Consider the following 18,320-nt stretch of genomic DNA (forward strand, 5'->3'; position numbering starts at 1 on the left):
TCTCTGGAAAGGGAAAGGTGATCCCCAGAACTGCAACAACTACCGAAGGGTGAAGCTGCTCTCAGCGCCAGGCAAGGTCTTTGCTCGGATAATTCTTGATAGGGTTCGCCACCATCTGCTTGAGCACCAGCATCCAGAACAGTCAGGCTTTAGACCAAAGAGGTCAACGATTGACCGTATCCTTGCACTTTGTGTCCTCATTAAACACAGACGATAGTTTCGGTGGGGGCTGCTTGCAGCTGATGTTGATCTCTGCAAAGCCTTTGATTCAGTGAATCAGGACACCCTCTGGAGGATTGTTTGTCTTTGTGGGGTGCCATCAAAGTTGATCAATCTGATGTCTGAACTATACTCTGATACTGAGAGTGCTGTGAGATGTGGTGATACCATCTCCGACTTATTTCCAGTTGTGACTGGAGTTCATTTGGGGTGTGTACTGACCTCCACACTTTTCAGCACTTGTATGGACTGCATTCTGGGGAGGATGTCGGAGAGATCAAGCTGCGGTGGATAATTTGGGAATGTCAAGATTTCTGACTTTGATTTCGCAGATGATGCAGTCATCTTTGCTAGAGACACTGGGTATCCCTTTTGGGGTCCTCGAGCTGCTGAATGAGGAGTCAGAACCACTGCGATTACAGATTTGCTGGATCAAAACTAAGATCCAGGCTTTCATTGACATCGTGGAGGCTGCTATCTTGTCTGTACCTGTTTGTGGTGAGAATGTTGTGGTCATGGAGAGATGTTCTCGCTATACATATTTAGTTGACAGAGTCGAGTCCTAAGCAATCCGACTTCTCAACTCTCCCAATCTGACCTCAAAATCCAACTTCCTTGAATTATGCCGTAATTTTGGCTCCCTTTCCCTTTTCTATAAATACTAGCATATAGGACCTGTCGCTTTGCTGATGAGAATAACAATCTTTGCTGCGATGGCTAATCCATGGGACAAGAACAAAAAAGGATTCCAGAGAGATTCTACTCTCCATGCACAGATAACTCGCATCGCAAGTTGGTGTTTGCAGTTTTACCAGGTGTGCCCATGTAGCTATACACAAACCGTCTTTCGTTTATTTATTTATTTATTTATTTTACATCACAAACCTTCCTGGGAGTTCCATGAATCCACCATCGTCGTTGGTTTGATTGAAATCCGTTAATCCCTTCTCAAGTTACAACACGACAAACAGACAGACAGACATGGCTCCTTTTATAATATAGATTACTTCAGTTTCTTTTCTCAAGAACTGGCTGCTTGTATACCTCCACCATTAGCTATACCACACAATACTTGGCAAGGCACGACATCACAATTGACAATTCAAGGGTGGGCCGTAATGATGTTTGTTTGTTTCCCTTCACCTCTAAGCTCTGGAATCCCTTACCTTCTCATGTCTTTCTGAAGTTATAATCTGCATCTATTCAAAAGTCAGGTTTTTGAGTTCCTCAAAAACTCTTGGATTCGTTTTCATTCTCTTCCCTTCTCTAATTTCTTCAGTCCTTTTTTGTATCACTTAAGGCCTGGCCTCGATGAGGACGATACAGTTGGAGACTGGAGCCTTTAACGTATATATGTATATGTATATGTATATGGTATATGTGCTTGACGGGCGGAGATTGCCAAAAGCCGGCTGAAGTGGTCTGGACACTTGGTGTAAGTGCAGGAAGAGAGAATGGCAAAGAAAGTGGATAGGTTGAGGGAACGAGGTAGGAGAGAAAGAGGTAGGCCGCAGCTGAGATGGGAAGATTGTTTGAGAAGGGATATGAATCAGGGGGTGGTTGGAGAGTGGAGGGAGTTTGTTGAGGACTGAGGGAAGTGGAGGAGTATTGTGGTAAAGGCAGGGCAGAAGCTTGGTGCCATTGCACCTCACCTTTATAATAAAAGGAAGAGAGGAAGAAGAATAAAAATGTGATATTCTGGACTACCATAATAACTGATGCCATGAAATCCTGTTGCACATGATAAAGTGACATCACATTTGTCCATGGGAAAACAGGTTTTCCAGGTGAATGCCAACTCTTTGTCACGTGTATTCTTCGACCTTAGTTATTGTCATGGCAAATGCTGATCAATTTTTTGGAACTTGCGATGACGCACCTGGAACGTTGTAATTGTAATTTTTGGAAACAGACTGATGACGCAACTGATGGCTCATCAAAAGAAACTTACCAAAAAGAAACTCGCCAAATGAATGCACAATGTACGAAAGGTTAAGAGTCATTAATTTTGTTGCTTTTTTAAATCAGATTATTTCTCAAAAGTTGGTGCAAAGGGAGTGATGTAAAGAACTCTAGTGAAGACAGAATTACAGCAAAACATTCATTTTCTGTATTTGTGTTGTAAATAAATCACATTCTCCTTGGTAAACTGACTCACTTGATGGCAAATAGCCCAGTTATTTAAAGTCGGTCGCAATAGTGCACCTAACAAAAAAAAATCACTTTCATTCTTGAAAGCGACGGTTGGTTCTCTCCAGGGGTCTCTGCCGACTTTCTCAAAGATAAGTTACCGGTCGTTGTTTGTCACGTTTTGACTTTTTATTTTGTTATCTCCATGTTTATTGTGTATTCCTCGTTCGCTTTTGTTTCAAAATTTGTGCTATGTGGTGAGTTTTCGTCGGTCTTGTCATATTGGGTTTCCCTGAGGCCGACCCATCTTCCCGTCTATGTGCATGATCGTGTTTGAATGTGTTTTCTCCTTATTACCATCAGCTTTTATTTTCTCCACTTTTCCCTCCACCCTCGTTGTATCCATCCCAACTGTACCCTCTGTTTTGTGTCTTAAAATGTAAAAAAAAATTGCAACAAAAAAAACGTTTTCTCTTCTCACCTTCGGCAGGTTGGAGTCAGTGCGATTACTGACTGCAGTACGTACTGTATACAACCCAGAAACCTAGAGTAGCTTTCACCGAAAAAAAACGTTACATTTATATAGAAGTTTCAAGGATATGATCACAAACATTCTTTTTAAACAGCTACTTTAGAAACAGGCGCGAGGACAAAACTGTCCACGATACATCCCGATCAGGACCCAAACTGCACTGTGCAGCTCGGTAAGTGGCTCAAGCACTCAAGCACTCCAAAGGAATGCCTGACTTGACAAGCGATTACCAGTTACCCTCGATATAACTATGCACCCGGAAACGGCCGTGCAATGTCCGAATTGGACAAATCAATACCTTGGGGAGGAGTCGGAACTGCTGATACTTTCAAACCTGGACCTTACATCTAGCCCAAAAAAAACATGGCGGCTTCAGACCCCAGGGCGGTTTCCCAGGAAACACCATAAGACCCCAGACTACATATGTAATTGCCGAAAAAAGGACCACCCCCACCCCCCCCCCCCCCCGTGGACTACACAGTCATGGATTGCAATAGCAGGTTACGAAGCACGGCGTTTCACTCAATGAATTTACACTTTCTGCACATTCCATAATTTTTCTTCACTCAATATAATCATCCAAACAGTAGAAAAAGTTAAGTTTAATGCTTTGCTTCAATAAATACACAAAGTAATAACAAGCTCAAATGAGTTAACATCCTCGTCCTCTTAATGGTGACGTCATAAAAACGAATATGACGTCATTGTGATGTATCAGGTTTGCAATAAATAATTATCTGTGCTCATGCCCGGCTTGATTCCCACAAACAAAATTCAAACAGCTTGCCTAGTTTCGGAGATAATGGAATAGGCGATTTCCATTAGCGGCGATATTATGACGTCAACTTTTTTTCTAGGAAGAATTTTCAAAATCGGAGATGGGTCCTGCCTGTGCGTGGGCTTTCTGCATATACATGGCAAGTTTCACGAAGATCCGATGAAAACTCTGGGTTGTGAAACAAAAAATGTCAAAAAATAGGAATGACGTCATAAAAATTGATATGACGTCATAGTGATGTATTATATGTGCAGTAATTCATCTCTGCTAATGCCCTGTTCAATTCCCGCAAACAGAATTTAAAAAGCTTGCCTAGTTTTGGAGATAATTTTTAGGCGATTTCCATTAGCGGAGATATTTTGACGTCATAACTTTTTTTCTTGGAGGAATTTTCAAAATCGGAGATATTTTGATGTCATAAATTTTTTTCTAGGTGAAATTTTAAAAATCAGAGATGGTTACTGTCTGCACAGGGAATTTTTACATATATACGCCAAGTTTCAGGAAGTTTCGATGAAAACTTGAGGCTGTGAAACAAAAAAGTCCACAAGAAGAACAACGTTAGTAAGACTTAGAGATCCTCCACAAGGATCTAAAAATCGCTAATTTGTTTAAATTTTCGAATTTCACTCCAGATTACGACACTTATTTTGTTCACCAGATGCGATTCTCAAATCCGACATAATATTTCGATTATATACTTTAATTAGTCCGTGAGAGTGTGACGTTTCTTCCCTTTTCGTATGCTGGTTAAGATGGTGATGCTTAAACCAGAACAATAGAAATCTCACTCCACGTGAACAATACAATGACATGTTGTAAATGAAGTCCAGCTGATGATTACTCCATCGTCATCTCTCCAGTGGTTGGAGAAGAAAGCTGTAATGGTGCTGAGCTGATATGGCTTTAGAATGGCGTCGAAAATGTTAAGCAGAAGAGGAAAACTCGTTCATTGCAGTGGTGGTTGTTTAACCAAACAAACGAAATCCACTTCGCTCGATAGTCTTGATAAAATCAAAGCAAAAGTCACGATTAAAATAATGACGTGTTCAGTGACTCATGAATAGGGATGAGAAAGGCTTGTCCATGACGGCGTGCAAGCTTCCAACATGTCGCCACCGAAAAACTCCCGTAAGCCCTCGGCCTGTTTAACATCCTGTGCGTTGACTGGCTCTCCGGAAATACGCGACTGATTGACCAAGTTCACGTGTTTGCTTTATTTGTTCACGTGTTTGAAAAATTAATGAATTATTGAGAGAATTAGTAAGTCACGACAAGAGTAGATCGTGTTTCCAAATCGAGGCATGGTTGAATTGGCCAAACAAAATGGCGGCTAAAGGCTCCAGCAACCACAGAGGGCTGACTGAGATGGTGTGCCGCCATCTTGGTAAGGCTTATTTTGGGTTTTTTGTGATGAGCACCCCCTAAATTATCTTCAAAAGGGGTGTTTTAATTAACCCAAAGACCCAATTTTCACTCTTGCACTTCCTTGAAGTTTTCTTTGTGTGCATATAAAGTTTCAGGCTACAAGGTTTTATAGTTTTGGAGTTATTGAGGAGACACACACACACACTGACACACACGCATTGCCTTTTATTAGTATAGATACAGCAACACTTTGTCTCATCAGACACAGACTCTTCAGTTAAATCTCCAAACAAAACTTCAAACAAAACACTACATGCATAACTCAACTCTTCACTCACATTGACACTGATCTGCCCCAGGTGTTCAATTTATTGTAATCATACAAACCAAACAGTTGTGGCAAACCAAAAAGATTTAGAGAAGCTCAGTGACGAATGCTTTAGTTTGAACTTGCATCACCTTCATTAACCATCATTGATGTGTGTGTGTATATATATATTCAGGGGTTTGCAGATGTTGATGCAGCATCTTTTACACCATCTTATTTAACATGTTATATTAGTTATTCGTGCCTGTTGTCTGTATCCTTTACGATGTGCCCAAAAAAGTACGTTTCATGTTTCAAATGATTTTCAACTTTGTTTGAGTGCCAGACTGCCAGACAGACTGAGGCAATTGCTTTATTTTTCGTGTGCATGTACGCTCGAGGCGAGACTCCAAACAATTTGCCAAATACTGCTAAACTGCAGGTTCGTGTTCTGATTTGTGTTGCGCACTGTTCAAAATATAATATTCAAATGAAATTAAGTCGTCCCTCTATCATAGAAATAGACTGATAGACAGACAGACAACCAATTGCTTAACCGCACATTGCGCAACGCATCTTACTATAATTCACCGTCTGTCTGTCTGTCTGTCTGTTCCCAGGTACCGCCAAAACGGCTGAACCGATCGCAACCATTTTTTGGGTGTGTAATTCTGGGACCCCTTGAAGTAAAATAGGCATAAATATAATAACATGACCCCGTTGATGGCTCCTGTAGGGAGCGGGTGCTTCTATTACAGAATAATTATGTTATGTGGAAACTTGCAATCAGGTGTTTTGCATGTCCCTCATTCCAAAAGGTCAATTGTAATGAACGTTGTAACATTCCTTCAACAATAACATGATCAATATGGGACTTTTAAATTGACCCCAGAGTAATTGGTGCCAATACACAGAAACCCTGAGAAATAGCAGTCATCGGTTGTCTTGATGTGTATCGTGTGTGCGAGATAAGGATTGTTACATTAAACGGCTCACAAAGCATCTAAAAGAAGTCGATAACACTTGGAAAGGTACCTGAGAGAAAGAGGTGTGCCACTGCACAACAAAAGAGTTGGAAAACTTACTCAGCTTATCGACAGAGCTGAGATCTTACAACTGCCGTACTGCAGACTCCTGACAATGTGGTCGGGAGTCTGCAGTGAAAGGCCCAAAGAACTGTGGATGGACGCAGGCTACACAAACGTTTGATGATCGTTACCAGCAAATGGACTTTGGACCTTGCGGGAGTGCCTCTTGTGAACATGGCAGGTTGGATGACTTGTTTAATGGACGTCTGCAATTGAAAAGATGATGCCGTGCATCATTACCAACAAAGTTATGACTACCAAATTTTCGATAAAGGACATCTTCACGACTTGAAAATGTACAACACTCGTGTCAGCTTTATTTGTATGGGAGACAGACCAGGCAGACTCCCCTGAGAGGCACTGTATCTGGTTTGGGTGCTTCTTAACAGCGATGGGAAAGTCAGAGCAAGGGCTTGTGAATGCACGTAGTTGGGGATGGGATTGGTAGCTGAGCGAGCTGTTATAAATATATTTGTTGTTTAGTTCTGTAGCCACAAAATAAATTATACTCGATTTTTACATCTATTGCTAAGAGGATGTGTGTGTGTGTGTGTGTGTGTGTGTGTGTGTGTGTGTGTGTGTGTGTGTGTGTGTGTGTGTGTGTGTGTGTGTGTGTGTGTGTGTGTGTGTGTGTGTGTGTGTGTGTGTGTGTGTGCGCGCGCGTGTGTGCGCGTGTTTATAAGATGTCACATATAATCACATATAAATATGGATAAATCATGGATAGTATGTGTATAATCACGATTCATGTGTGTGTGTGCATGTGTACGCATTGTCACCACTGGTCGTCAACTCCACTCGAGAGTCCCTAAGATTGAACAGATCCTTCCCAGCTCCTGAAGCATCCATCTTCACCACAGCAAGGAACCATAACTTATGGACCAAGCAGTCTTCTTATCCATGCTCCATTTCACGGAGCCTTCCCCGGTCCTGAAGCATCCATCTTCACCACAGCAAGGAACCATGACTCATGGACCAAGCAGTCTCCTTATCCATGCTATGAAGCCTGGTGTTGGCTTTAATGGTTAAGGTGGCTGGCTTAAGATCTTAGGGTCCTGAGTTCAAGCCTCTGGTCACCATTGAATCAACACCAGGTGGGTTGATTCAGCCTCTCATCCTTCTGAGGTCGGAAAAATGAGTAACAGGGGACATTTAATCAGTGGTACAGCCATGCCCTGAGAAAACAATGCAGCCAAGCAGCAATCGGCTGCAAACGAATAAATACATAAATCCATTCGATGTTCAATGGAGCCCTCCCCAGTACTGAAGCATCCAGCTTAACCAAAGCAAAGAACCACGATTCATGGACCAAGCAATCTCCTTTTCCGTAGTTTGTTTTCCCCTCCTTCCCCGAAGTGGCAACAATTCAGATCCACACGACCTCACATATGACCTCCAGAATATGCCCGTGTATGTCCAGTCTCGGTCTCTTCCTTCTTAACAGGGTAGAGTCAGAAAAATCCAACAAGCTGCAAGGCAATGCCAGGGTGCCAGACTGCGTCCCAAGCACATGTCGATCAGCACAACTCCTGTACCCCCGAGCAAACCTCTGCCACACCAAAGCTGCCGCCCCCACCTTGGTTCTTGCTGCCATCAAAGTCATTGTATTTGGCATGGTCCTGGATCCCACGGAACTCTGTCCCATGTGGGCAGAACTTGGAAAAAAGGGAGTCACCAAAGCTCAGGTTTTCATCTCAGCATTATGATGGGGTTGGCAATACCCAACAACCTACAAAGCCAGGTCACATCCCAAATGCATTTTGAGCAGCTTCACTCTGGGCACCACCAATGCTGCTGTCCTCGGCTCGGTTCTCACTCCCATCAAAGTTGTTGCATTCTGAATGGTCCTCGATCCCACAACACTCGGCCTTTTATCGTCCTCAATAGGAGGAACTTTGAAAGAGGGAGTTCGCCAAAGCTCGGACATGCTTTCTCGGCAGCACAGGATCAACAAGTCCCGCCATGTTGTAGGGCCAGGCTGTGTCACAAACGCATGTAGAACAGTGTGATACTGGGCACCTTGTGCGCATATTTTCCCACCAAAGCTGCCATTTTCGGCTCAGTCTTCACTACCTTCAAAACAGATGTCGTTTGATGTGGCCCTCGGTCATTTCCATCCCAGACGAGAGGGAGGCCGCAAAGCACGTTGCCTCCCCCTCGCCACCATCTTGCCACACACTGTGTGTGTGTGTGTGTGTGTGTGTGTGTGTGTGTGTGTGTGTGTGTGTGTGTGTGTGTGTGTGTGTGTGTGTGTGTGTGTGCGTGCGTGTGTGCGCGTGCGCGCGCTTGCTTGAGAGAGAGAAAGAGAGAGAGGCAGAGAGAGCAAGAGACTACCGCCACTCGCTTGTTTTAACAGGATATTGTAGGAACTCGACACCTCGCATCCACAGATACTTCAGGTATTTCCTCTAATTTTTGTGCATCTAATTTTCATTCAGGAACACAACCATTATGATTCAACATTTTGAAATCGCCATTAATTCCTGAAAATTATGTTTTAAAAGACGATTTGACTTGGCAGGTTAAAAGAGCCCTCTCTACTGGAAGTGAATCGCTGAAAATGCACACACAGTGCATGCTCGAAAGACCTTGTTCGTATTCATATGTCATTTTGAAAGTCCCGTATGCTACATTTTTGGTTTTTTTGTGGTAAACTCCTCAACTCCAATCGAACGTCGGGCTTGGTCAGCTGATTCGTGAAAGATGGGTGAAAATTTTTCCCCAGCAGACTCCACAAGGAAGTCGGAGATTCAAATTCAGATTTGCTTTTCAGCTGAGCCTTGCATTCCCATCTAAGCACTTGCCATACGATGCTGTGACCCCAGGTTCAAATTCCATGCATCTTCTCTTCTATTGTCATGTTAAAAGTGTCATAAAGCTTTTTACCATGAAGCCCAAACCATAAAGGAATGGTCTTGCACCAGAGAATCTCAGCACAGACCTGACTCCTTTTTGACGTCACTTCCAGCCAGTGTTTTCTTTTTTGAAAAGGAAAAAACCGTTTTGACTCTCCCTCTTATGATGTATTGCACAAGGAGAAATGAGATTGCAACATTTAACATTTTTCTCATTTATCCTGCTCGATATCAGTCAGCTTTAATGGCTGTTTAGATGAGTGGGCAAACACTTGCTTCTTTCTGAGTTGGTTGGGTTCTTATGGGTGCTCACTCTCAAGAAACTGCACTTAGCAAGCATGACAAGTATGCCAAAGAACCCATAACATGAGTTGAATGAGGCCTTCATCCTGCAGTGTACAGCAATAGGCTGGTTTGAAAATACCAGTATTTTATGTTTGTTGAAAATTCTTGACATTTCACAGTAAAGTTGCCTGAGTTCAAAAGATAATGGTAAGTTAGAATACAAATGTTTCAATAAGTTGATCTATACACGCGACATCCCAACAATGGTGTTGCCATAATACACAACATGGAGATTACTTTGCTTTGGCATTCAGAGATTATTTATTTGGCAATGCCAGGGCTTCAACATTCCTGTTGGCATACCTCTGGGTGGCGGTTTGTAATGACCCAAGAGTAGAGTGCCAACTGCTGGCTCGGATAACTGAAAGGGTCGAATGGAGACCTATTCCCTTTCATAACCTCCCACAAATTATTTCATTTAAAGCAGGAATGCACCACTGAAGCAAAAGGGTCACACGAGCTTTATTTTAAACCAAAAATGTATTGTATCCATAAAATAATGGAAACTAAAGAACAAAGGACAATGAATAACGAATGATGTGATACGGCCCAACAGGGGAAACGAAAGAACAAAGACCAGAGTGGTGTCAAAGCCACCCATCGCTCGCCTGTTTATACATTTATCGTTTTTCGTTTTTAAAAGACTAGTCCAATAATATTTTTTATAAAGCATTGCAGTGAAGTCTGATCCAAATAATTTTAAAGCAATATATGTATTTGTGTATTGTAATCAGTAAAAAAAATAGTGTGGTTGATAAAAACATTAGAAAGGAAATAACTTGCACCAAAAACTTTAACATTTTCACGCTCACGCTGATGCTGACGCTCAAAGACGAGTCTAATAATATATTTTATAAAGCATTGCAGTGAAGTCTGATCCAAATAAGTTTAAAGCATAGCATATGCTTCATATATGAATACATAATGGACAATAACATATTTTTGGAACCGAAATAAAATTATTATTATTATTATTATTATTTTAATACTGATATACCGATATATACGGTACTGGTATGAGCCCACTGATGCCACTCAGGACAGAATGCTCCAACTCTCCCCTCAGGACTGACTCATCCGACTCTCCCCTCAGGACCAACTCCTCCAACTCTCCTCAGAAATAACTTGTCTATTTAGTTTACCTTCACCACCGAAGATGGACAGATGTTCTGTTTTCACCCATCTTTGTCCGTCTGTCTCTCTGTTTGTGAGAAGGATATCTCAAAAAGTTGTGGACGTTGTGGATTCGGAGGAAGCTAGGTGGACAGGTTGGGAGTGTGACGACAAGGATGAATTGATGAAATTTTGGTGAAGATCCGGATCTGAATATGATAAGTTATTAATTTTTAAGTAATTTTTCACCATTGAGAGATGGGGCTAAAACGATATACAGTACAACCTTAGAGGTATAGCACGATATCTCAAAATGTTGTAGAACTTTGTGGATGAGTTTGTTAGGTGACATAAGCAAGGCGATTCGATTTTTGTTGAGGCCCGGATCTCGATCCAGCTGATCAGTGGAATAAAATATGTAAACTGTTCAGCCTGGTGGAGGTATGCACTTTACAGAGTGCTGTTCTAGTTTCTCTTTTTTACATGTCACAGGTCTACAAGAGCTCCACATTGCTGTTGTTGTTGTTGCTGTTATTGTTGGGTGTCGATTTTTGAAATGTACACCCATTGGTCGGACAGTTTCCGGACCACACCCACATTAGCCACTTGACTCGACCCACCATGGCACCCAGACAAGGGCACAACCACGTGTGACCTTTCGATCCCATCAAGCGTGAACATAGAACACAAAGCATTGTGAAATGAGGTGTCAGTACCCAGCGACTTAGGCCGAAACCACGCAGAAATAGATAGATAGAGATAGAGACATTTTGTCAATATCTTTTTTTGCATAACGATTGTAGGATCCCAACAATCATTCCTACATTCCTTTTTCATTCACATGGGAATATAGGACAGACATGGCACTATCTAACTTTTATCACTCACATGGGAACATAGGACAGACACGGCTCTATGTAATCTTATTCATTCACATGGGAACATAGGACAGACACGGCACTATCTAACCTTTATCATTCACATGGGAATGTAAGACAGACACGGCTCTATCTAACCTTTATCATTCACATGGGAATGAAGGACAGACACGGCACTATCTAACTTTTATCATTCACATGGGAACATTGAACAGACACGGCACTATGTAACTTTTATCATTCACATGGGAACATAGGACAGACACGGCACTATCTAACCTTTATTATTCGCATGGGAATGTTGGACAGACATGGCACTATCTAACCTTTATCATTCACATGGGAACATAGGACAGACACGGCACTATCTCACCTTTATCATTCACATGGGAACATTGGACAGACACAGCACTATCTAACCTTTATCATTCACATGGGAATGTAGGACAGACACGGCACTATTTAACCTTTATCATTCACATGGGAACATTGGACAGACACAGCACTATCTAACCTTTATCATTCACATGGGAATGTAGGACAGACACGGCACTATCTAACCTTTATCATTCACATGGGAATGTAGGACAGACACGGCACTATCTAACCTTTATCATTCACATGGGAACATTGGACAGACACGGCACTATCTAACTTTTATCATTCACATAGGAACATAGGACAGACACGGCTCTATGTAATCTTATTCATTCACATGGGAATGTAGGACAGACACGGCACTATCTAACCTTTATCATTCACATGGGAATGTAGGATAGACACGGCATTATGTAATCTTATTCATTCACATGGGAATGTAGGACAGACACGGCACTATCTAACCTTTATCATTCACATGGGAACATTGGACAGACACGGCACTATGTAACTTTTATCATTCACATGGGAACATAGGACAGACACGGCACTATCTCACCTTTATCATTCACATGGGAATGTTGGAAAGACACGGCACTATCTAACCTTTATCATTCACATGGGAATGTTGGACAGACACGGCACTATCTAACCTTTATCATTCACATGGGAACATAGGACAGACACGGCACTATCTAACCTTTATCATTCACATGGGAATGTAGGACAGACACGGCACTATCTAACCTTTATCATTCACATGGGAATGTAGGACAGACACGGCACTATCTAACCTTTATCATTCACATGGGAACATAGGACAGACACGGCTCTATGTAATCTTATTCATTCACATGGGAACATAGGACAGACACGGCACAAGGTTAATGATACAGATTGGAGAATGTACAGTAAGTCGAGCTGTTCAAAAGCAAGGATGAGGTTGTTGAGTGGACAGAGGAGGCGAAAATCTATATTTTGTGTTGTTGGGTGTGACCGCATTCTTGTTGTTTTTTCACAGCATCATGGGAAGATGGGGGTGGATGCAAGAAACTATACTGATTGCCCTGGTCTCCAATTACTCACATTATAATTTATTTTCTCCTGTACAATACAATTCATACATCCATCTTGTTTATCGTACCTCGTCCTTCACTCACTAAAGTGGAAACACACAATGGCGTCATGTGTTGCACCATATTTGCATACATATTAAATGCATTTTTGAACAAATTTTTGACATACCTTTGTGTTGCATGAATGGCAACCCCACCTGGAAACTCAGAGACTTGCCTCAAAATGTGCAGTTCTAAATGAGAGATGTGTCATTACGCAATGGCTTTGCGCACGTCTTTGGTTCGTCCACAATGTTAAAGTTCAAATTCAGTTAAAGTTTGCACAATTCAAAAAATACCATCATTCTCAAGAATAATAAACAGTCTACAATAATCACAAAGCAAATGAAGTAGTAGAATGACAAGAATGAAGACATATACCAATACGGTACGAGCAAAAGTAGCCGTCACTTTCCTGACGAATTTAATCAAAAGACAACATGTTGTATTTCACAAACTTTCTGCTCTATTCACTCTATCATTTGCCCGAGGTCCTCTTCCATCTGCTTGGAAGTCAACTTGCATCACCTTCATTAACCATCATTGATGTGTGTATATATATATATATATATATATATATATATATATATATATATATATATATATATATATATATATATATATAATATTATATACGGAATCAGCAAAAATCACTTCCACTTCGATGCGAAGCTCAGTGACGAATGCTTTAGTTTGAACTTGCATCACCTTCATTAACCATCATTGATGTGTGTGTATATATATATATATATATATATATATATATATATATATATATATATATATATATATATATATATATATATATATATATATATATATATATATATATATATATATATATATTATATACAGAATCAGCAAAAATCACTTCCACTTCGATGCGAAGCTCAGTGATGAATGCTTTAGTTTGAACTTGCACTTAAAATGAATGAAATGAAACCTTTTGAAAATTTCGACATTTCTCACTCAAGTTTCAACATCACCGTAACACATATTCTCAGGTTTTTTTTTAACTTTCTTTATACAACATGAATTATCTTCCCAGATATCACTGTGTAGTGCTATGCGATACACATTTACATTGAGAAACAATGTTTTTGACCTTCTGGAAAATCATCTTTATCTATTTACTGACGACGCCACTCCATGACATTCCTTATTCTTTAGATAGACAGGCAGCAGTCATGTGTGCAGATCTTGACAAAATGTCTCGATCTCTATCTATCTTTCTCGGATCTCTCTCTCTCTCTCTCTCTCTCTCTCTCTCTCTCTCTCTCTCTCTCTCTCTCTCTCTCTCTCTCTCTCTCTCTCTCTCTCTCTCTCTCTCTCTCTCTCTCTCTCTCTCCTCTCTTCCTCTCTTCCTCTCTTCCTCTCTTCCTCTCTTCCTCTCTTCCTCTCTTCCTCTCTTCCTCTCTTCCTCTCTTCCTCTCTTCCTCTCTTCCTCTCTTCCTCTCTTCCTCTCTTCCTCTCTTCCTCTCTTCCTCTCTTCCTCTCTTCCTCTCTTCCTCTCTTCCTCTCTTCCTCTCTTCCTCTCTTCCTCTCTTCCTCTCTTCCTCTCTTCCTCTCTTCCTCTCTTCCTCTCTTCCTCTCTTCCTCTCTTCCTCTCTTCCTCTCTTCCTCTCTTCCTCTCTTCCTCTCTTCCTCTCTTCCTCTCTTCCTCTCTTCCTCTCTTCCTCTCTTCCTCTCTTCCTCTCTTCCTCTCTTCCTCTCTTCCTCTCTTCCTCTCTTCCTCTCTTCCTCTCTTCCTCTCTTCCTCTCTTCCTCTCTTCCTCTCTTCCTCTCTTCCTCTCTCTTTCCCTCTTCCTCTCTTCCTCTCTCTTTCCCTCTTCCTCTCTTCCTCTCTTCGTGTTTTCCTCTCTTCCTCTCTTCCTCTCCTCCTCTCTTGCCCTCTTCCTCTCTTCCTCTCTTCCTCTCTTCTTCTCTTCCTCTCTTCCTCTCTTCTTCTCTTCCTCTCTTCCTCTCTTCCTCTCTTCCTCTCTTCCTCTCTTCCTCTCTTCCTCTCTTCCTCTCTTCCTCTCTTCCTCTCTTCCTCTCTTCCTCTCTTCCTCTCTTCCTCTCTTCCTCTCTTCCTCTCTTCCTCTCTTCCTCTCTTCCTCTCCTCCTCTCTTCCTCTCTTTCTCTCTTTCTCTCTTTCTCTCTTTCTCTCTCTCTCTTCCCTCTCTCTTCCTCTCTCTCTCTCTCTCTCTCTTCCTCTCTCTCTCTCTCTCTCTCTTCCTCTCTCTCTCTCTCTCTCTCTTCCTCTCTCTCTCTCTCTCTCTCTTCCTCTCTCTCTCTCTCTTCCTCTCTCTCTCTCTCTTCCTCTCTCTCTCTCTCTTCCTCTCTCTCTCTCTCTTCCTCTCTCTCTCTCTCTCTTCCTCTCTCTCCCTCTCTCCCTCTCTTCCTCTCTTCCTCTCTCTCTCCAAAATAATTATATAGAAAACCCTCCTGTATACTTCCCTTAACAAACCTCTTTAAGAAGTTGAGTGAAGTTGGCCTCCAAAGCCAGTCACCGACTGGGCACCCACTCTCATGCAAAGTCCTTCCTGGGCACAACTGAGCTTGTGTCTCCCTGCAAGGTGTTCATACACAGCTTGATGGAGTTTTGATTTACACTCTGGGCTGGCAGCACTGCCTCAAAAATTGCCCTCATAATGCCATGGAAAGCAAGAACCTCAAAATCATTGGGATCCACCACGATGAAGCCGAGTTTCTGGGCCTATCACTTTCACATTGCAGACAGGTCAGTGGTCTCCCTGTCTTCTAACGCCTCATTTCTGGTCTTGCACCTTTTCTGTGGTCTGTCGCCCACCTCCATGATTCTGCAGTGTGCGCACAGTCTGCCAGTCACCCCTCTCTGGTGAACCTCCCAAAATCCAGACTCTCTTTCTACAACTCTTTTCATTCTGTTAGGTCCTGCTCCGTTCTGTATGTTCTCCCTCCTCCATAAACCTCAACTCTGCGTACAAAAAACAACAACAGTGTCATTGTGGGAGTGATAAATACAAATGCTTGTATAAAGATTGGGAAAAAGAAATACATTAAAAAGGCAACAGATTGCATCATACTGACTTGGCTATGTTGTGAATTTGCTTCCAGTGTCTTAAAGATCCGAAGTTCCACAGGTTTTTTTGGACTTTTTTTTCAAGCGTCTGATTTTTGATCTTAACCAACACAGTTTTTATTGTGATTGTTCTTGTTTCGCAGAATGCTGACAACTTATCCACTGAGAGCTTATCACAAACAGGTAAAATAAAAGAGACAAAGTGAGTGATTTACGTGCATTCTTTGTTTTATCGAGTGATGAAATAGAGGGCAACTTTAATATATCGATTGATGACCACGTAAAACACCTTCAACACTCGTAAAACGATTGCAATATTAGTGGGGAAACTTAGCTAAATATAGCATAACAATTGTGCATTTTGTGAGGAAAGCACCAAATTTGGCACACTAGTAGCCTAACATATTATGAACAGATTTGGATATTGGGCCATCCCAAATTCAGCCTCTGATGGCTGTGGCAGCCATTTTCCACTGCCATCAAAAATTTTGAGATGGCCCAATATCCAAATGTGTTCATAATATGTGAGGCTGCAAGTGTGCCAAATTTGGTGCTTTCCTCACAAAATGCACAATTGTTATGCTAAGTTGCCCCACTATATCTCAAGTGTGGTGCTGGAACTGGCATTGCAGGTTGGCAGGATATCAAGTAACTAAATGGTCCATCAGTGAACCGACATGTAGGCTCTGTTAGCATATAATAAATGTCAGTCAGTCAGTCAGTCAGTCAGTCAGTCAGTGTTTGTGTCTCCCCCATAACTCCAAAACTATGAAACCAAGCAGCCCCAAACTTTGCATGCATGTCAAGGGAACTCCAAGGGAGTGCCAGAATGAAAGCTTGCTGGGTATTTGGGTAAATTTAAATACCCCATTTTGAAGATAATTAATGGCTTACCTTCATGAAAAGCTTATTCTTGGTCAGCCTAACTTCGACTCGCAGAGGCCTTAGTCGCCATTTTGATTCTGCCAGCAAAAAATGCCTTGCCTTGGAAACACGATCTACTCTCACGGACGAATTAAAGTATATAATCGAAATATGATTTTGGATTTAATGATCGGATCCAGTGGACTAATTGTCGAAATCTGGAGTGAAATATGAAAATGTTAAGAAATTACAGATTTTTATAGCTATGTGTACACAAGCGTATTTATTTATGGAAGGCTATGTATGCTTCCATCTTCTCCATATTTACACAAGAACATGTGAAATTGCCAAAGCATTAAACTTAACTTTTTCAACTGTACCGAGGATTATATCGAGTGAAGAAAGGATTAAAGAATATGCAGGAATAGTGTAACTTCATTGAGTGCAATAATAATAATTTTAAAGCAGGCGAAAGCTCCCACGGACGGTGGGGGTGGCAATCGCGGCCCAGTTCTCCGTGGGGAAATGCTCGGGGTTTGGAAGGCAAAATAAATTAAAGGATTAGAATGAATAAAGTAAACTTCGAGTTCAAGCAAGTATTGAAAAATGTTTTCAGTGACGACATTAAATCCCAAATCCCTGGCCGGATGGCCGAGAGGTACGTACACACACTTGCTCCAAGCTGTCTCGCCTGGGTTTGAATCTCAACCCAGCTAGAGACTGTCATCCCAGTGTTTCACAGACAGGTTGATTAATCATTGTGTGTGCGCCGTCCTTAAGATGGACGTTAAACTGTGCGTCACATCTTCCGGAATTTCTCCCCTTCTCACTCTCCACTCACCCTCCTCACTCTCCCCTCCTCTCTCTCTTTCTATCCTTCTTCTCTCCGACCACCCTCCTCGCTCCCCCTCCCTCACCTTCAGGACATGTCTGGAGATAAACACTTCCTGGACATGTCCAAAGACTAACTCCTGTCCAGACATAAATACTGCCCGGACAGATCTGGAGATAAACACCACCCAGACGTGTCCAGAGCCAAGCTGTCTGGAGACAAACACTGCCTGGACATGTCCAGAGACTAACTCCCGTCTAGACATAAATACCGCTGGACACGTCTGGAGTGAAACACTATCTGGATACGTGCAGAGACTGGCAGAGAGAGAGAAAGAGACTGAGAGAGGGAAAGGGACGAGGAGAGAGGGAGGTGGGGTGGGGGGAGGGGGAGAGGTGTGGGAGGATGATGCTGCACTGTATTAGGAGAGGGTGGAGTGAGGATGGGACAAAGAGAAAGAGAGAGAGAGAAAGAG

General features: G+C 42.0%; 1 protein-coding gene across 2 annotated transcripts in view; it reads left to right on the forward strand.

Moving 5' to 3' along the window:
* The window catches only part of LOC147013248 (adhesion G protein-coupled receptor F3-like), a 156,025-nt gene that overhangs the window by 9,708 nt on the left and 127,997 nt on the right, over positions 1 to 18,320 (forward strand). The window contains exon 3 of one of the 2 annotated variants that reach the window (XM_085854927.1): positions 16,293 to 16,332. The exons of the other annotated variant lie outside the window; for it this stretch is intronic. Coding sequence (XP_085711053.1) covers positions 16,293 to 16,332 — 40 coding nt within the window. The remainder of the gene's footprint in view (positions 1 to 16,292; positions 16,333 to 18,320) is intronic. 2 annotated transcript variants of the gene reach the window in all.

The sequence above is a fragment of the Eptatretus burgeri genome, chromosome 14, assembly GCF_056783735.1.
Source record: "Eptatretus burgeri isolate ZD-2024b chromosome 14, Ebu_testis_v1, whole genome shotgun sequence".
Lineage (NCBI taxonomy): Eukaryota > Metazoa > Chordata > Myxini > Myxiniformes > Myxinidae > Eptatretus > Eptatretus burgeri.